The sequence below is a fragment of the Leucopleurus acutus genome (genome assembly GCF_964270905.1).
Source record: "Leucopleurus acutus genome assembly, chromosome: 16".
Taxonomy (NCBI): Eukaryota; Metazoa; Chordata; class Mammalia; order Artiodactyla; family Delphinidae; genus Leucopleurus; species Leucopleurus acutus.
The window spans coordinates 58,565,000-58,584,945 of NC_139158.1; the positions used below are offsets into that span (position 1 = coordinate 58,565,000).

The window sequence follows — 19,946 nt, forward strand, 5'->3', positions numbered from 1 at the left end:
GTGGTTTTTATTTTTTTTCATAAATTTATTTATTTTATATTTTATTTTTGGCTGCATTGCGTCTTCATTGCTGTGCTCCGGCTTTCTCTAGTTCTGGCGAGCGGGGGCTACTCTTTGTTGAGTGCACGGGCTTCTCACTGCAGTGGCTTCTCCTGTTGTGGAGCATGGGCTCTAGGCACGTGAGCTTCAGTAGTTGCAGCACGCAGGCTCAGTAGTTGTGGCTCACAGGCTCCAGAGCACAGGTTAAGTAGTTGTGGCGCATGAGCTTAGTTGCTCTGCGGCATGTTGGATCTTCCCGGTCCAGGGCTCGAACCTGCATCCTCTGCATTGGCAGGCAGATTCTTAAACACTGCTCCGTCAGGGAAATCCCTACCATACTGTTTTGATGACTGTAGCTTTTCTTTCTCAAGATTGTTTGGGCTATCTGGGGTCTTCTGTGTTTCCATACAAATTTTAGAATTATTTTTTCTAGTTCTATGAGAAATGTCTTTGGTATTTTGTCAGGAATTGCATTGAATCTGTAGATTGCATTGGGTAATATGGTCATTTTAACAATATTAATTCTTCCAATCCATGGACATGGTGTATCTTTCCATCTGTCTGTGTAGTCTTCAATTTCTTTCATCAGTGATTTATAGTTTTCTGAGTACAGGTCTTTTACCTCCTTAGTTAGAAGTATTCCTAGGTATTTTATTCTTTTTGGTGTAATTGTAAATGGGCTTGTTTTATTAATTTCTCTCTTGCTGACAGTTCATTTTTAGTGTATAGAAACGCAACAGATTTCTGAAATTGGGTGATATTTTTACCTTATGGGAAAACAGACCAAGGGGTTTAATGTGTGTGGATCAGGAGCTACTGCAACAGCTTCAGGAGATCATGGTATTCCAGAAGGGAGAGCAGGAAGTGCTGGGTAGCAGGAGAGGCTAGTTCATGGCAGGGGGCAGGCAGCTGGAAGACTTTCATTTTCTCTTGGCCTCTGGCTTCAGGGTTGGAGTGCCACTGCCTCCTCCCTCATGAACCTCCAGCATCAGTCCAGGGAGAACCTGAGCCCAGGACCATTTCTCCCCCAGTCCACACTGCATCCCTGGGTGCCTTCAGCCACCCCTGCCTGCATCCATCCACAGGACTGGGTAAGATGCTGACATGGACATTGGGTCCTACAGAGCTGTAAGGGTTTGAGATCCTCAGCTCCATGAAGTTCCCAGCATACTCTGCTATTTCATCAAAGCAGCTGAGGGTGGAGTGTGGATGGGAGAGAGGGATAGGGAGCACAGGGTCAAAGAGTGGGTCTGTGCCAGTAAGCAAGGCTTTGTGTTTGTTCACTTTGTGTTTGAATGCCAGTTGTGGGGCTCAATCAAATAAACTTGTAATGTTTTTGGCTTATCTAAAGCTCTATTCCAAACATCCTGGCTGATGCCATTTATTTCAGCTTTGGGGACCCTTTGATTCAGCAGCCTCACCCACATTGACTTTTGGGTGGGGCTGTGCAGCTTGCTGCCCCATTGTCATAACATCCTTCCTCCTCCTGCATGGGGGAGAGTGAGCAGGAACCAAAGCACCATTCAGGTGGCTTGTTTCAATCCTGCCTCTCACCGCTTAGCCTCGTTGACAGGTAGGACAATGTGAGACGCTCACTCTAGCCACCCTTACCCTGCCATCCACTGTTTGGGTGAGAGGATTCACTAACATGTGCCAGGGAGTCTTTTCATATCCCCTGATCTGGTCCACAGGGTCCTTTGTCCTTCCTATTCCAGAAAGCCATATCTCTGTCAGCACCCTATCCTCATTGCCAAAACTGTCAGGGTCTGGCATTTGAATTTACCCTGCTGATAAGTGAATAATTAGCCTCTTACTGTTTCATAGATGCTGGCCAAGATGAGACTCTAGTGACAGAGACAAAGGACTTTATTACACACGGCACATTAAGCAGCATAAGCATAATGTTTACATTGGCTCCCTTGCCCCCCCAAGTCCCACAGGGGCAGCATGGAGGGCCCCAGTAGATACCATGCATACAATGGGTTTGTGTTGCATCTGAGGAACACTGAGCTTGGGGAACCCACCTGTTTTATAGCAGGAAATAAGCAAGCCTGCTTTTTGTCCTAGAGGGAGGTATTACTTCATCCCTCAAGGTTGCTCACTACAAACACAAGCCTGAGAAATGGCAAAGAGCAGTTAGGACCCTGTATCCTTGGGATACGCAGGAAGACTGGGCTGGGACGCCAGGGCTCATGGCCGGTTGCCTCTCCTAGTAGTTCCTACTCCATGTCCATTTCCAGGCCACGCTTGTCTCTTTTTTAAAAGCTCCGTTTCTCAGTCCTGATCAGCAGTTTCTGCTGCCCTTCTCTAGTCTGCCCAGACTGGATCATGGCAGCAGAAACAAAGAAAAGAGAAACTCAAGCTCTTTTTTTTTTCCCCACACTGTGGCACGTGGGATCTTAGTTCCCCTACCAGGGATCATATCCACATCCCCTACATTGGAAGCACGGAGTCTTAACCACTGGACCTCCAGGAAAGTCCCCCCAAGCTCTTTTAAGATCACAGATGCAAAAGACTTAAATAGATCTTAGCAGATCAAATACAGCAGTATACTTAAAGAATAATATATCATAACCAAGCTTTTCTAACATATAAGGATGGCTCAGCATTAAAGTTTATCAATATGTATTAACAGACGCAAGGATAAATTTCATTCATTCATTTAGCAGATACATATGGGCCCAGGGTTGACAAAAATGACAAAATTCCAGCCCTCAATGAACTTACATTCAAGTGAGAGACACAGACAGAAAACAAAGAAACAAATACATAATATGACATCTAGTAGTGACTGGTAAAACTGAGAAAATAAAGCTCCAGTGAAGTGATAGATATCAGCAGTTTCACATGGTTTCACCTAATATATATGTGGGAATTTAATATTTGACAAAAGTAGAAATTCTTATCTGGAGGAACAGATAAATGATACTGGGGCAATTAGCTAAACTTTCAGAAAAAATAAACGTAGGTATTTATATTTCACCTTTTATAAAACTACATTTCAGATAAATTAATGACCTAAACCAGAGAAACACACAAGACCATAATAGCATTAGAAAAAATATTGGAGAATATGCTTATCACCTTAAGGTACAGGAGGCCTTCTGAAATGAAAGCTAGAGCATTGGAGACAGACTGACACATTTCTTTCTGTATCATGTGGAAGGAGAGCAGAAGTGGTGTGTGCAACTGGCAGGAAGTGTCATTAAAGGGCTGGGGGCCTCTGCTCTCCCTCTTCCCTGTCCTCCTTCTTGCTGGGTGGAATGCATAAATGGTGGCTGGAGCTGGAATAACTGTCTTGAATCAACTTGGGAATGAAGACCTTGCAAGGTGGACCAACAGGATAATGAAGTCTGAACCTCTGACAGGATGGAGGCCAATCCAGCCCTGAACCAACTATCACTGAACTCTTATGTGAGCAAGAAATAAAGCCCTTTCTTGTTTGGGTTGTGGTTATGTTGTGCACTATCACTTTGCACCTGAATCTAATCCTCACTGATACACCTTCTCAGCCCTAGGTGAAAGATCATGATTGTTTGTGTAAGCCACTGGTTCTCAACTCTGGTTAACTTTTACAGTCATCCAGGGAGCTTTTAAAGAACACCAGTATCTCACCCCAGACCAATTACATCAACACCTCTGGTGGTAGGGTCCAGACATGGGTATTCTTAAAAAGCTCCCCTATGAGTCTAATACGCAGTCAGACTATGAAGAATTAGTTTAAGCCAATAAGGACAAACTTCTTCCCCTCCTTCCCAGTCTCCCTTGTAGTAGGAGAGGTCATGGACCTAGTGCTGGCCTGTGCTACCTAAGTGGAAATCCGCTGAGATTTTTTCTGGGATACTGTTTACATTTCTGATAAAAAGGAGCATATGTGGCTGTGACTGTTCTTTCTCCCCCTTTCTAGCTTTTTTTTTTTTTTTTTTTTTTTTTGCGGTACGCGGGCCTCTCACTGTTGTGGCCTCTCCCGTTGCGGAGCACAGGCTCCGGACACGCAGGCTCAGTGGCCATGGCTCACGGGCCCAGCCGCTCCGCGGCATGTGGGATCTTCCCGGACCGGGGCACGAACCCATGTCCCTTGCATTGGCAGGTGGACTCTCAACCACTGCACCACCAGGGAAGCCCCCCTTTCTAGCTTTGAATCCAGAAGTGTTGTCCAGAGCCACAGCAACCATATATGGTGAGTATGAGGCACCAAGGATGAGGATACTAGACAATACACTAAGGCTGGCAGAGTGAAAATTTTGAGAGCCTGGATCTCAGGGTGCATCACCACACAACTAAACCAATCCCAGTAACTCCTTACCTTCAGAAAAGCAGTGAAAAAACCCAACAACCCTTATTTGTTTAATGAGTTTTCTGTTTATTGCAGCAGATCACATTCATAACAGAAACATATACAGGTGTTTTGGATGCACTTTTGTAACATTTATCATGTGTACAAAAAAAATTGTACACGAATGTACACAGCAACATCGCTGGTAATAGCCCAGACTAGAAATCACCTAAGAATCCATTGACGTGAGAAAACCTCAATAAATTTAGTAAATTCACATTATATAATACTATGTAGCAAAACAATAAGTCTGCTCATTTTCTAAAACATGGTATCTTAGATCTCTAAGACATGGTGCTGAGGGAAAAACGTAAATTATAAGACAGTAAGTATATAGAGTATGAAACCGTTTATTCTGAAGCACACACCCATACACTAAAAACAATACTATATATTATTCCGTGCGTGTAAGGGGGTGTGCTTGCATATGGAAAACGTTTCGGGGGAGACAGCTAGCTGCCTATAGGGACAGGGCAAAAGGATTGGGGCTGGGGTGGTAAGAAACTTTGGCCTTATTTATAATTTATAAATTTTTAAAAAAGGAATGTAATCATTTACCTACTGTCCAATTAAAAATACTCAAGCAAAATTTTATATTAAAATTAACAAGAGGGGCTTCCCTGGTGGCTCAGTGGTTGAGAATCTGCCTGCTAATACAGGGGACACGGGTTCGAGCCCTGGTCTGGGAGGATCCCACATGTCACGGAGCAACTAGGCCCGTGAGCCACAACTACTGAGCCTGTGCGTCTGGAGCCTGTGCTCTGCAACAAGAGAGGCTGCGATAGTGAGAGGCCTGCGCACCGCGGTGAAGAGCGGCCCCTGCTTGCCACAACTAGAGAAAGCCCTCGCACAGAAACGAAGACCCAACACAGCAAAAATAAATAAATAAACTCCTACCCCCAACATTTTCTTAAAAAAAAAAAAAAGGTAATAGTCTAAAATTAACAAGAATAAAGAAGTTCTACTTTTTGGGGACTCTTCCCACTGAAATCACCTTTCTCATTCTCTGCCATCTCTGACCTCTTGGTCTCTCCTGTTCATCAAGAGCAGGCCCCAGCTCCTGGATCCTAGCCTTTCTCCTGCCTCTGCCATGACACTATCCTAGGTGACTCCCACGGGGACACAGATGACCCAATGTAGGTCTGAGTCCTCTCTGCAGAGGTCTCCTTGAGCTCTCTTTGGGATCCACTCCCATAGTCCCATCTGGGACTTCTCTATCACTGGCATCTGCTCCATTTCCAAAACGGCTGGTGGAGACACCCTCCTTTCCTTCCATCTTACTTGCTCAGTGACTCCCACGAGCACTATTCTGACTATTTTGGGATCTTTGATCCTTTTCTCACCTTTCTATCCATTAGATCACTGTCTTCACTTCCCTCCCGATCCCATTTTGTCAACACCCTCAACTCTCTTGTACCTCTCTCTGGCAAAATACATCTTTAGATGAACCCAAGTGTTGGCTTTCTCCATGAAATCACACATAATCATATCATGGTAAATTCATGGTCACCATTCCAACAGGGTCCTTAGTATTGCTCATTAATCCCTCTCCATTTCTCTCAGCTCTAGAACTTGAACCAGTCTTACTCACTACTCCTTACTGTACCTCATCTCCTCAAACATGCCTGCTCTCCTCACTGGGTCCCAGTGCACCATGGCCATTCTCACTTCCACAGAATAGTAGCTGCCTTCTCCAGTTCTTTTTTGCCAGCTGGTGCATCCAGTCCAACTGCTTCTGGTGTTGGTCATTAACTGCTCATAGCTACCCACTTCTCTGGGAGGGTTGTCCATGGTCAATGGAGCCTCCAAGAGCCAGAGATGCCTGGAAGATTAGCCCATGCAGGGCTGAAGCAGAGTTACTAAGCCTTGCCTCAAATTGGAACAACCCTGAGACATCATTCCTGCTCCAGGGCTCCCCAGAACAAGCTGAGGTAGACTCCAGCTGAGGCTACATCTTGCTGAGCTCCATCCCCTGCCCTCTTCTTAGGAAAGGATTCTAAATGCACAAACCAAAACAAATAGGATTACAAATAAAACTCATTACACTGATAGTAATAATGCAACCTTGTAATACAGTGCTATTTGTGCTGCTTTATTAGTGCATTAAATAACAAAATCTAGCATTAGGTCAAATAATGTCAAAGTAGAGATCAGAGTAAAGGATATTTCAGGATATCTGCCACAACTGAAATGCAGTATGAATTATAATTTCTATTAGTGACAAAGTCAAGGGTACTAAAGGTAGCACTACAATTTCACTCTACATTCATAATGATAGGAAATACTAAATTTCAGTTAGAGTTTAGTGAGAATAAAGATGTGATTTTTTTTGATTTTCCCCTTCCAAGTTCATGGTACTGGTTTCTATTCATGGACACCTGGAGCTCTGGTTAGGACCCCATTCTGGACAATTTATAGGCCTAGGAAACTGACATTCAATTCATCCAGCCTCATACAGAACACTCATATATGCTTCATAACAGTTAGAAGGGACAAGATGTTTAACCTCCCTCACCTGCCCAAGAGTCTGGTTAAGGAACTTTTCAAGGGTCCTGACTGAACTTCCCTATTCTCAGGTAGTATCAGCGAGAGATGCCTTAATAGGGACTCGAAGTCCAGGAGAACTCACCAAACTCACCAGAAGAACACAATGGCCTTAGACAGTGATGGTCACATTTCCTTGGCCTGAATCAACTGGCATCCTTCATCAATTCCTTTCACCCTTTTGACAACCACATGGTGTTATACCAATCAGCAGATGTTGTTTGTCAGGCTGGGCTCAGATCTGTGCAGAATTTAGGGATGGAAATAATGTTGTAGTTGCCCTCAAGAAAATTAATATTTTCTGGGATGAAAAATAGATTATCAGAAATTAGACCAAGACGGCACTCTCTTCTTTCCCACCCTAAATTTCCTAAAGTAACAGAAAATATAGTTTTTAAAAAGTGTAAATCTCCCACTTTTTCTCCATTAGAAAGAGTAACATTTGGGGCTTCCCTGGTGGTGCAGTGGTTGAGAGTCCGCCTGCCAATGCAGGGGACACGGGTTCGTGCCCCGGTTCGGGAAGATCCCACATGCCGCGGAGTGGCTGGGCCAGTGAGCCATGGCCACTGAGCCTGCGCGTCCGGAGCCTGTGCTCCGCAACGGGAGAGGCCACAACAGTGAGAGGCCCGCGTACCACAAAAAAAAAAAAAAGAAAGAGTAACATTTGGAAGAGAAAAATGGTGGTGGATGGCAATAGCAGTGTGGAACCGGTAACTAGGGAGTCTAAGGAGGCAAGATGGTGTGAATGTTTTCTGGTTTTGATTCTGGAGATGGAGGAGTATGTCATATTAATATTATACATTGATAAATTATTCAATTAGCTACAATATTAACAGCTTTTTCAGGTGTTCAAGCACTTTTCATGTGTTCAGGTTTCTTACGCATTTATTATCTAATTTAAATCTTTTCACCCAACAGTAGAGAATGTCCTTCCTAAAGGAATGCAGAAAAGAGACACAAAGCTTGTGCTTGATCCCCAAGATTAGAACCACTGCATTCTTTCCCTTGGGCTGGGAGAATGCTCTGCACCTTTTTGGATGGATTAGGTATACAAATCACCTAGTTAGTGGTTCGTAAATCTGTGTGTATTACCTGGGGGAGCCTGTTAGACATGTATTTTCTGGCGCCCCAATTCTGAGATTTGGATTCAGCAAGTCTGGGGTGACACTCATAAGTCTGCACTTTTAACAAGTGCCCCTGGTCCACTTGTGTCATCTGTTTTAGCCATGTCGTTTGTAAACAGCATGTGACTGGAAATTTAAAAATAGGTCTTAAATTCCCTTTTAGTCACACTTACAAGCTTGTAATTTCTGTCTCCAATTACGATCCTGCTCAGAGGAGTTCAGGCCTAGGATGCACTATTAGGGAAACAACTGTCAGAGCAAAGAACAAGCCCACCTAGGAAAAAACAACAAGGAAACTTGATTAATACAGAGTAACCGGGCAGGCTAGGAGACTGAAGAAGCCAGACACACACACCTTCTCCCATGGATTGTGTGGCGTTCATTAATGCCTTTAGTGTCGGACATACGATTGTTCAGTGAGAATTGATTAAAAGAATAACAAATACGTGGACACATAAACATTAAGAAAAGACAGATTCTCCAGTATTGTTTTTCAACTTGTTATTAAACTCGTTTGATAAAATAAAACCTCATATTCGCCTTTAATGTTATTTTGAAGTTTCAACATAAATACGGTGTCTGAAAATAAAGCAATAGACAAAGCGGCGCTGTGCAGCATCACGGTCCAAGGGAAGTGGTGAGTAGAAATGGATGAAGGCGGAGGAAGAAGAACGGATGGGAGGTTTCGGCTGGAGAAAACGAGCTTACCTCCCAGCATCAGTCCCGGACCGGAAATAGGGGCGCCGGGCCGCGCTGGCTTCCGGCGTCATTTCGCCGCGACTTCCTGTGGAGAGCATGGCGGCCCTTGGCGGTGTCCGCTGTGTGACCCGAGTGAGGCCCGGGGCATGCTGGGGTAGGCGGGAGGGCGGCGGGTTTGTACCGGGCTCACCGAAGTATTCGGGGCGCGAGGCTCCCAGATCCGACCTCAAAGGTTTATGTGACTGTCGTAGACGCTGGTCGCCGCCCCGAATCCCGGGGCATGGAGGAGCCTGTGTACCTCGGCCGTAGCGCAAGCCGCCTCGCGGAGCCAGGTAAGTGCAAGTTCGGCTCCGGTCTGGCCCACGCCCCGACCCCTCCTCTCCTGGCCTACCCCAGGACTCCTGCCCCAGCCCCAGCTCTAGCTCTGCTGACCCCGCTCGCAGGGCGAGGACGTGAGGGTGGAGGGCGCCTTTCCCGTGACTATGCTACCGGGAGACGGCGTGGGGCCTGAGCTGATGCACGCTGTCAAGGAGGTGTTCAAGGTGAGTGGCCTGGGGGAGTCAGCCAGCAGGGTTGGAAAGGACTTACTCGATTCTGACCCTGCGATTTTTGACACCTGCCCCTGAAGGCTGCCTCTGTCCCAGTGGAGTTCCAGGAGCATCACCTGAGCGAGGTGCAGAATATGGCATCTGAGGAGAAGCTGGAGCAGGTGCTGAGTTCCATGAAGGAGAACAAGGTGGCCATCATTGGTATGCGTGCCTCCTTGCTACCCCACCCATGTTAGTTAAAATCAAACGAATAAATGTTCATTAATCTTACCTCAGCACACACATAATACATTAACTCTCCTGATCTCCCACTACTGGATTGGTGGCCATCAGTGGGAACCCAGTTGGAAACCCAGGAATTGAGAGATCATGTGCCTCTCATGTTGTCTATGCAGGAAGGCTCCATGAGTTTGTAGTCTGTCATGGGGCTACATTATGGGTCACCAAGTCTTGTGAACTGTGTTTCTAGAATGCCATTTCTAGCTGCTGCTTTTCTTTTGTCTTCCCTTCTGCTTTCCTACTGTAATCACCTCATTAGATTTTTTGGCTTTCATTTCTGCCCCTATAGTCCATCCTCTACAGCTCTTTTCTTGGAAAAACCAGCATGACTCTCAGGCCCAGCCTTAGTGTAGGAGAGTAAGCTCTTTATGAGCTGACCCTCAGCTTTTCTGCCTTTGTTTCTACAACACTTGTTGTGTGCTTTGGTCACACCAGACTATATTAGTTTCCAAATACATGTACTGTCTTGACTTTTGCTGTTTCTTCTGCCACAGTGTTCTCCTTTTGGTGCCACCTGTCAGAATCTTCCTCACTCACTGTATTAGTTTCCTAGGGCTGCCATAACAAATTACCACAAACCTGGTGGCTTAAAATAACAGAAATGTATTCTCTCCCAGTTCTGGAGGCCAGAATCCTGAAATTAAGGTGTAGGCAGAGCTCCTTCTGAAGACTTGGGTAGAATCCTTCCTTGCCTCTTCCAGCTGTTGGTGGCTCCTGGCAGCTGCTGGCATTCCTTGGTGTTTCTTGGCTTCTGGATACATCAGTTCAGTCTCTGTCTCTGTCTTGATATGGTTTTTTCTACTCTGTGTCTGTATATCTGTTTCTTCTTCTTTTCTTGTATAAGGACTTGTCATGGGGTTTAGGACCTACTTGGATCCAGTGTGATTCCATCTCAAGATCCTTAACTTATTATATCTGCAGACACTGTTTTCCCAAATAAGGTCACATTTACAGGTTCTGGGGGTTAGGACATGGGCATATCATTTGGGTGGTTCACTATTCAACCTAGTACACTCACTCAGCCTAAGGTCTGGCTGAAGTGCCAGCTGTTCTATGATACTTCCTGATGTTACCAGAGGGAATTTCTTCTCTGTGCTCCTGTGCGTGTTGGTAATACCTCTCCCATTGTATTTATCATTTCTTTCATATTAACTGTCTTCCCCCAATGCATTGTTTGCCCCTTGAGGACAGGAATTTGTGTTGTGTTTTTTGGTTGATATCCCTAGTACCTGACACATGATATTCAATAAGTGCTGGTTGAAAAGATGTCAAATACATAGACATAGAAACATCAAGAAAGGTCATGGATCCCCTAGATTGTTTCTCAACCTATTAAACCCAGGCTCCTTTTTTTTTGAATATATTTATTTATTTATTTATTTTGGCCGCACTGGGTCTTAGGTGCGGCACACGGGATCTTTAGTTGTGGCATGCATGTGGGATCTAGTTCCCCGACCAGGGATCGAACCTGGGCCCCCTGCATTGGGAGGGGCGAGTCTTACCCACTGGACCACCAGGGAAGTCCCGAAACCCAGGCTCTTTGATAACATGAGAAAATTCTTTTCTGTCCTTTTAGGTCATTTTGAAGTTTCAACATAAATTAAATTTGGTGACTAGAAGTGAAACAGTGGGCAAAATGTTTCTGGTTTTAACTACATTATTTTCCTTTGCCCCGTGCCTCCAGAGGCATTTAATGTCACTCATTTGGGAGTGGGAGATGGGAGTCTGGGGGGGATCACTGAGGGGATTGGACACCAATCTGGGTTCCCTTGGGCTTGGCCTGTGCCTAACCACCCCCCACCTCAACTTTGTTTATGCAGGAAAGATCCACACCCCGATGGAGTATAAGGGGGAACTAGCCTCCTACGATATGCGACTGAGGTAGGTGGTGGGAGGACATGGGTGAGTGGGGTACTGGGGCACCAGGCACAGTGCTCATGGCTCTGCCCCATCCCCAGGCGTAAGTTGGACTTGTTTGCCAACGTAGTCCATGTGAAGTCACTTCCTGGGTACAAGACTCGACACAACAATCTAGATTTGGTGATTATTCGAGAGCAGACAGAAGGGGAGTACAGCTCTCTGGAACACGAGGTGAGGCCCTAGAAATCGCAGAGGGCAGGGGTGAAGGGGGGAGAGAGGCACAGCTCCTTCCCTTTTTTCTAGTGTCCCCCAGCTGCTTCTCTCTTACGCAGAGTGCGAGGGGCGTGATTGAGTGCCTGAAGATTGTCACTCGAACCAAATCTCAGCGGATCGCAAAGTTCGCCTTTGACTATGCCACTAAGAAGGGGCGGGGCAAGGTCACAGCTGTCCACAAGGCCAATATCATGTGAGGGACGTGGCTTTGCATGGGGTAGGTTCATGGGAAGGTAGCTCCCTGCACTCTTTCGGCTGAATGTTCCCTTTGGTCCATGGACAGGAAACTGGGGGATGGGTTGTTCCTGCAGTGCTGTGAGGAAGTTGCTGAACTGTACCCCAAGATCAAGTTTGAGACAATGATCATAGACAACTGCTGCATGCAGGTGAGGCCCTCCCGGTGTCCCCATTCTCAGTGCTGAGCAAGGCAGGGAATAGGATTTACGTCTCCTCCATGCCCACATTTTGCTCCCAGCTGGTGCAGAATCCTTACCAGTTTGATGTGCTGGTGATGCCCAACCTCTATGGGAACATTATTGACAATCTGGCTGCTGGCCTGGTTGGGGGAGCTGGTGTGGTCCCTGGTGAGAGCTACAGTGCAGAGTATGCAGTCTTTGAGACGGTGAGTGAAGTCACCACCTCCCTCAGCCCTCTCTGTGCCCTTCTTCTGACCTCAGGTCCCCTTGATAGCTCTCCCCCAGTGCATCCCCCTCCTAAGTGACCCTGGCCTGCTTCTGTCCTCCCAACCCTTACATCTTCTCGGTGTTCCTGGCTTGACCTTTCATCCTAATGCCCTTCCCTGATCTCAGCTTCTGCAGAATGTCTGCCCCCAGTGACTCTGGCCTGCTCCTCTTTCCACAGGGTGCCCGGCATCCATTTGCCCAGGCGGTGGGCAGGAATATAGCCAACCCCACAGCCATGCTGTTGTCAGCTTCCAACATGCTGCGGCATCTCAAGTAGGTCACTGTCAGCCCGGGGAGGCAGCTGGCTGTTGTTCGGGGAGCACAGGTGGGGAAATCAGGGGGATGATGTGGGGGGAATCTCAGTTTCTTTCTGTCCACATTGACAGTCTCGAGCATCATTCCAACACGATTGCAGATGCGGTGAAGAAGGTGATCAAAGTCGGCAAGGTGAGTTTAGAAAGGCTGTGGGGTTTAGGGTCTCAGCAGGACTTTCTGGGGAACCTGAGTTGGGGCCTCCTTTCCCTCCAGGTCCCAAGAGCCTCTGCTCTCTGCTTTTCCCCCAGTCCTGTCAGGGCTGTTCATTTCCCTTCTCTTGGCTGTTTCATCCTCTTGATCTCTCCTTTGCCTCCTAGTTCCCATCTGCTATTCCCTCTTTCCTGCTCTGTCCATTGGCACTTTAATTGGCCATCTTAATGCAGAACTTGCAGCTTCCTATCTAAGGGGAGATGGAGGAACAGAGGGAGATAGCTGGCAGGATGAGGCACCAGTGCCACTTCCTCCACACCTGGAAGCCCATCATCTGCCATTCCCCTGCCAGTCATCTGTGCTTCCACCTGGTCTTCTCTATTTCCCCCGAGGCATCCTTCTCCTGTCTCCAATCTGCATTTCCCTTCTCACTCATGCTCAGCTTCCCACCCTCGCCCAGGCCACCGCAGAACTCGGAACAGTGGCTCTGGCCCTCAAAAGACAGGAATGGATGGGTCCATGCTCTTCCAAACCTGGCCACCTCCTTGCATCTCTGCTGCATTGTCTTCTTTTTCTGGCCTTGTCACCTTCTTTGGATTCCATTTCCATCATACTTCCCTGCCTTCATGGGCTCTCTTTTCTTCCCCACGGCTGTTGCCGGTGGTGGCTGTAGGTGCGGACTCGAGACATGGGCGGCTACAGCACCACAACCGACTTCATCAAGTCTGTCATCGGCCACCTGCACCCCTATGGGGGCTAGAGCCCTTTATTCCCTCCAGCCTCACAAGGACCATACACCTCCCTTCAGTACAGTGGACCAGAGAAGAGCCCTAAACCTGTAGACGATTATCACCTTCTGGGCAGAGCCTAGGTTGTCTGGGGCTGGCTTCCTTAGGGAACTTAGGTGGTGGGGGGTTAGGGATGGGGCCCAGGCCACAGAGGTGATGACAGTTCTCCCCCACAGGTTCGAACTTCTCACATGGGTGGTTATGCCACCTGCCAAGACTTCACTGAGGCGGTCATTGGTGCCCTGTCCAACCCATAGGTCCCACCATGTAAGGTGTCCAATAAAACGTATGACATGATATGACTCGTGAATTTGTTTTTATTTTTATTGGGCTATAGGGGATGGGCTGGGAAATATCTCTGTAAGTTATGCCCTACTAGGGAAATGTCCATTCTAATTTTCCTGGGATAGCTTTCGGAGCCTTTTCTTTTTCTTGGAGCTGCTGTTCTTGCTGGCAGCAGCCTCTTCAGGTCCACTGCTAAGAGGCTCCTCCTTGGAAGAGAATTTCCTCTTTTTCTTGGGGACCCTCTTGTTTCCTGACTCTTCAGGGTCACTATCTGGTTCCTCTTTGGGGAATGATTTCTTTCTCTTGGTAAGACTTCCACTGCCAGCTGTCTCTTCAAGATCACTAACCAGCTCCTCCTTGGGAAAAGATTTCTTTTTTTTGGGTTTGGAGGAGACAGATGGGTCTTCCATTCCATTCTCCTGAGGAGCCTCCTGGGGCTTTTGCTTTTTCTTCTTTTTGGGTCTTTCACTTGTCTCCTGATGGCAGAAAGGGAAAAATGGGCATGAAAGAGTGTCATCCATTGTATGAACACGTGCACATACCCCGTTAGAATTCCAGCTGTTAAGTACCCAGGGCAGAAAGACTGGTGGATAGAAATGGTGTTAAAATTGTCCAGTGTTTCTGGGATGATTTTTAAATTGTATGGCTCTAACTCTGGAAATGCATGTCAAAGGTGACACCCCCCCCGCCCCCCCGCCAATCACTTAGAAGGTAGGGAGAATACACAATTATCTAAGCCCAAGAAGTAATTTACAGAAAACCCTACCATGCTGGTTGCAAAAGAATCATGACACCAAGTTCCAGAGTGGACCCTGAAACATTGGCGGACTGGGCACAACAACAATCCCAGGGAGAATGATTCTAACATAGCACACTGGAGCCCTCCCTGCCCTCAACCCCCAGTATGAAATGCTACCATTTCTAGATATGTCTGGGAACAAGCAGAGCAGGAATTTACACTACCCACAGTTGAGGACTCCTGGGAAGCAGCCAAGGACAGAACACACTAGCCCAGTGAACAGGTGTTGCTACAAACCAGCGCTCTGGGCTCTTGAGCGAGTTCTCTCAGCACCTATCTCCTTCCTATAGAATCAAGAGGTAGTTTTAGAGGTTTCAGACCCTTATTTCAGTCCAAAAGCCTGTATTCCAGACCTTGACTTGAGGTGGCATATCCTCTGTTCTGCTGTTTTCTGTCCTATAGCTTAAGATCTTCACCCAGGGGTAAGGGCTGTCTACTACTGACCTCACATTCCTCCAGGGTACTACTGCTGTTTTCTGAAGACGCCAGGGCAATCGCAGCCAGCCTTTTCTTTTCCTTCTTCAAGCGTTTCTTCTCCTGTTTCTCCAGCTTTCTAGTAATCTCAGCAGCCGCTTCCTCTGCCTGGCCAAAGAAAAGTGCTGAGAAGGCTTGAAGACCTCTGGTTCCCCAGGTCTCTCTCTTGGCTTTATTGGATCAGGCTCATTAAATCAGTTTTATGCCTCCACTCTACATGGTCAGGCTAAGACAGTTCATCAACTCCAACAGCCAGCTCTGGTTCTCCCCACCTGACCTGACCCAAACTGACCTGAACCATTGCCTCCTTCATGACATCCAGATTCTTTCGTGGAATCTCTCCAGTCTCATAGAAGGACAGCCGCTCCTCAACTTGTTCTCGAAGCTTCTCCCCAAATACACTGGTAGGTACCTCTGGATATGCATGTAAGTAAACATAGCACGTCAGTCTCTAAAGGGACAAACTACTCACCACCCCCAGTATTCCCTCTACCCTCAGCTTCACTCAGACCCAAAGTTATCAACACTCACTAGGTGAACTGCTGTTGACGAAAAATACTGCCATCATTGTAGAAGCTGCTAGGGTAGTCAGCCTCCCTCCCTCCCAACTGCCAACTTCCCCACCCATACCAGAGAAGCAATCGATTCGTGAGGCAATACTGCATTTGTTTGCCAGGTATCGGGAGATGCGGCCTTTGTTCTTGGCAGCTGCTCGGCCAATGAAGGTAGAGTGGAAAATGAGTCCATATTTTGGGGTGTTACCCCTTGTCTTCAGGGCTCTGGGAGAAGAATATTCAGCGGAGAGTTTTAAGATCAGAAATTTCAACCGCGTTAGCTAAGGCAGCGCCTCCCTTCCCCTCTTCCCCGTTTCCAGGTAAGCCTCAGGCCGGGATGGGTCTCTACCCCACCTCATGCCAAGCCACCACTCCCAGAGGCAGAGGGAAGGCATCCAATGTCGCTGACCTGGAAAGTTGGTCCCTGTGCTGGGCCCAGGGAATCACTCAGACACCAGGACTGGCCATCACCCCCATAGCAGAGGCCTGTACAGGTCAGGGAGCCCTGGTCAACCATCACCGTGATCCCCAAACAAGCAGTGGGCACCAGAAGTGGCACCTGAGTGTGGGCAGGTGCCCTCACTGGTACCTGAACAGGGCCTTTTCAGCCCCAAGGATCTGCACTGTGGATGCTGGATACTTGGCCAGATTGGTGAGACTGCCAGCGTGAGCAATGAGACGTGCACCTACCTGGAGAAGGATTCAAGGAATTAGAGAAGCTGGGATTGCCAACCTACCAACTGCATAATCCTGCTTCACCTCCTCCCCATCAAGTACAACTGAGGAAGATATGATGGGTCAGGACATACAGCAATACAAATATACATGGTAATTCCTTAATCCCCCATTTTTTGGTTTCCCATGACGCACCGCTTCCCCAATCAGGGCGGATAGGCTGGGGGCTACTTGGCTCATCTTGGATCGCAGGTAAGTGTGTAGGCTTTGGCGGTACTCTGACAAAGACACCACACGACTGGAGAAGCTCTCGATGTTTATCAAGTCAATGGCTGATATGTCCATGCCTAAGGGACATCAAGTATGAATGCAGGAGCCCAGTATTCAGAGCCCTGTACCTTATTTTGGCTGCCAGGCTCTATACTGACCCATGGAGGACCGCGAGGCATCCAGAATAGCCTTAGCCTTGGCTGCATCCATTGTCAGCTCCTCCAGCTTCTCCAACTTTTCTTCATTCAGCTCCCTTCGGTTTCCAATAAACTGAGCAAGGCGGCAGTATGTAGCATTGTCATTGATGATCTTTACCAGCTCAGGAAAGTGATATCCATACCACTCCCTGCAAAGAGCCACAATCACTCCATGGCCCAGCTGCCATGTCTCAAAGCTATAGCCTCAGCCCTCTCCAGATCTACTCTTTGCCTGGAGGAAACTGGAACAAATCAGATCCAAAACCTCAACTCCATGTCCCCCCATTCACAATACAGACCAGGCAAAGGGCCTGGGCTGAGGTGTATATGAGGTGCGTTTACTCTGCCTCCTCTTTCTATACAGTCAGTGTAAGAACACAGCCTGTGGTAAGCACCAGGAGGCCCAGCTCCAGCCCACGTGGTTCTACCCACAGGAGCCAGTCCTGATTTCAAGATTCAAAATTAGCTAAACCACAGACCCAAGACCTTGTTTCTAAGGGGTCACCCCTGCACTTTACCTGACACGCATGGAGAAGGTATTGATGTCCTTATCCAGCTGGTCCAGGAGGCTAATGGACTGGATAATCATATTGTCCACTCGGTTCACATTAAACTTAACTTTGGCACGAGAATAGCTGTGTCCCAGCCCCAGTTGGGCTTTACAAGCAGACAGATCAGTCAGACCCTTCACCAGGTTGTGGAAGTGCAGACGGACTCCTGGAGGAGGGCAAGACTGTGAGCAAGGAAGGGCTGAGCTAGCTCCTGCACCCACGGGCACCAGCCAAGCAGGAGGGCTTCCAAAAAGCAACCTTAAGCCTAATGAGTTTCTAGACACCCCCACCCAGAATTCAAAAATGTCAATAGATGGGCTCACCTCGAAGGATCTCAGCTATGACACCTCCAGTCTGGCAGTTGTACCCTAACTCCTCTTGTATAGCAGCACCTATCTTGGGGTCCCCAACCCCCAGGAGCACTTTCTTCTTTTTGGATGGTAGGTGAGTCTCCAAGAGCAGGCGGAGGTCCTCATGAACAACACCTCAGGGCAAAGAACAGAGATCCCACTAACATGCTGAAGGATGCTTAAATTATAAAAAGGAATCCTGTCCCCTCAACTGATCACTGACAGACTGATCTTACGTTGGTCTTGCAGAGCATGCTAGGATGGTGTGCCTAGAGCCCTCCCCTTCAGGCTTTGCTCAGAGACATGGAGACATCAGTGATTATACTCAGGGGATTGACAGACTCAGGTCATCACTGCAAAGCCTGCATCAACCATGGGAGGAACACGACTCGGGCCCAATAACGTAAGTATAAAATACATTACTGACAGCTTAAAAAACACCCTGGAGCACAACAGCATTTAGTACTGGATTTACCTTCTGGGACCAAACCTCTTTCTCTTGGCTTTTGGTATCAAAATCAATTGAACAAAGTAGCAGAAAACCACATTTGATTGGGTCTAGTATTATACCAGTCCCCCCACTCCAGCCAGATTTCATTTAGGAATTATTTATCACTACAGTGCCCACAAGAAATAAGGCCTACATCCTAGACTGTGCTATTTAAAAGGTTAACAGTAGCAGGCTTATCTCCCTAAAATATTTAGTGGCAAACTCACCTTCAGACACAGCGTTGGCATTTTCCAAGGCAACCTGGGACGAGGAAAAGGGACAAAAAGCCACGAGACGAACGATGTTGTGGAACTTGCCCAGGTTCAGCACGCACTCCTCCACCTGGGGGAGAGAAAGACGATGAGTAGTTTCCTTCCCTCCCTCTTGCCTCTAGGGCGCAGTAAAGCAGCTGCAGGTCTGGACCAACCGAACACTTTAAAAATGAACGGATCACGGGCCCTAAATCCCGGTTCCGCTTCATCGGTACGGGGTGGAGTCCGGGAGACTTACTTTCTTATATTTTTGCATTTTTCATATAGAGTTTTATTTGCTCTTTACGCAAAAATGAAAATCTGCATTTTGTAGAGAGTGCACACAAATTCGAATGCGGGGGACTTAAATGCTTCTAACACGATTCTAATCACGAATGCAGGTAAGCACCCCCTGCTCTTGAGCTGTAGCGCACAGCGCACCCCCCAACGCGCGGCCGGCCACGTGGGAGCGCGCAGTGCATGCTGGGGCCCGCGCTGCCCGAGGGGCTGCGGCGCGGCCGGGAGAGCCCACCGCGTCCACTCACCTGCGGCAGCAGCAGGCTTATCTCCTCTACTTCCTTCAGCGCCAGCAGCGCGTAGCCAACCGCATGCTCGAAGAGCACGTGCAGCAGCACCTGGAAAAGGAGCCGGGGCGCGAGCGTCAGCGCGGCCCCCGCATTCGCCTGGCTTCGCTCCCCGGGCAGGCCCGGGCCCCGGCCAGAACCCAGGCCCAAACCATGGCCTCCGCCTCGCCGGCAACCCGCAACCACTCCTCACCATGGCGCTCGCTCCTGGCCCGGCTCGCACTGCGGCGAGCGGGTTCTGGAGCGCAGAACCAGGCTCCGGAGGCCGCGCCCCCGCGTCGTCGGCCAATCAGAGGCCGGGGACTGTACCTTTCCGCGCCTTCGGAGGGGGTTCGCCGGGGTGGTACGGCCCGCAGGGCTGGGGCGCGAGTGCGGACTAGTGGGCTTTTTCCAGCCTCGGCTGAGGCTTGGTTGCCGGGGACGCGCGGGGCCGAGGGGGGCAAAACGGTTTGGAAAGGCTCTTTTCCAGATAACTGTCCAATCCCTCATGTTTTCATCCTGTAAATTACGGGCAGCAGAGCTCTGTGGAATCCGGGCTGGAGGCCCCCGCTCGGGCCGCGGCGATCCTTCCGGGCAGAAACTATTGCGGAGCCCACTGTCTTCAGCGCCGGGGATCTCTGGACCCAGGCGACCTCATGACCCCTTTCGGCCCCGCCGGGCAGTGGGGACGACCCTGTCTGGAGCCCCGGGTCCGCGCGCCCTCCCCTCCTTACCGGGACGGAAGCGGGGCCTGGGGTGGGCTGGCGCAGACCCTGAGGCATCGTGATTCCTAGTGGCTGGCTTCGTGCTTTTAAATTGTTTTTTATTTCTTCTTAAAAATAAGGGCGT

At 48.4% G+C, this 19,946-nt stretch overlaps 2 protein-coding genes across 3 annotated transcripts; one reads left to right on the forward strand and one right to left on the reverse strand.

Annotated features, from left to right (window-relative positions):
- Positions 1–8,822: 8,822 nt before the first annotated feature.
- Positions 8,823–13,908, forward strand: IDH3B (isocitrate dehydrogenase (NAD(+)) 3 non-catalytic subunit beta). Of its 2 annotated transcripts, none has more exons than XM_082857563.1 (12): positions 8,823–8,874; positions 8,994–9,074; positions 9,186–9,284; positions 9,371–9,491; positions 11,390–11,450; positions 11,528–11,660; positions 11,762–11,895; positions 11,986–12,088; positions 12,178–12,324; positions 12,564–12,658; positions 12,772–12,832; positions 13,815–13,908. In XM_082857563.1, exons 1-12 carry the CDS (start codon positions 8,839–8,841, stop codon positions 13,893–13,895), a joined length of 1,152 nt encoding a protein of 383 aa, XP_082713689.1. In that variant the 5' UTR covers positions 8,823–8,838; the 3' UTR covers positions 13,896–13,908. The 2 variants fall into 2 exon arrangements, with proteins under 2 accessions (XP_082713689.1, XP_082713688.1); XM_082857562.1 differs by having other exon boundaries at positions 13,524–13,823.
- A 37-nt stretch (positions 13,909–13,945) lies between these two features.
- Positions 13,946–19,349, reverse strand: NOP56 (NOP56 ribonucleoprotein). The gene is made up of 12 exons (XM_082857564.1): positions 19,312–19,349; positions 19,080–19,169; positions 18,511–18,625; positions 17,767–17,928; positions 17,411–17,609; positions 16,854–17,041; positions 16,621–16,772; positions 16,340–16,440; positions 15,827–15,975; positions 15,489–15,610; positions 15,167–15,304; positions 13,946–14,399 (listed from the first exon to the last, which is right to left on the reverse strand). Exons 1-12 carry the CDS (start codon positions 19,312–19,314, stop codon positions 14,031–14,033), a joined length of 1,788 nt encoding a protein of 595 aa, XP_082713690.1. The 5' UTR covers positions 19,315–19,349; the 3' UTR covers positions 13,946–14,030.
- Positions 19,350–19,946: the final 597 nt, after the last annotated feature.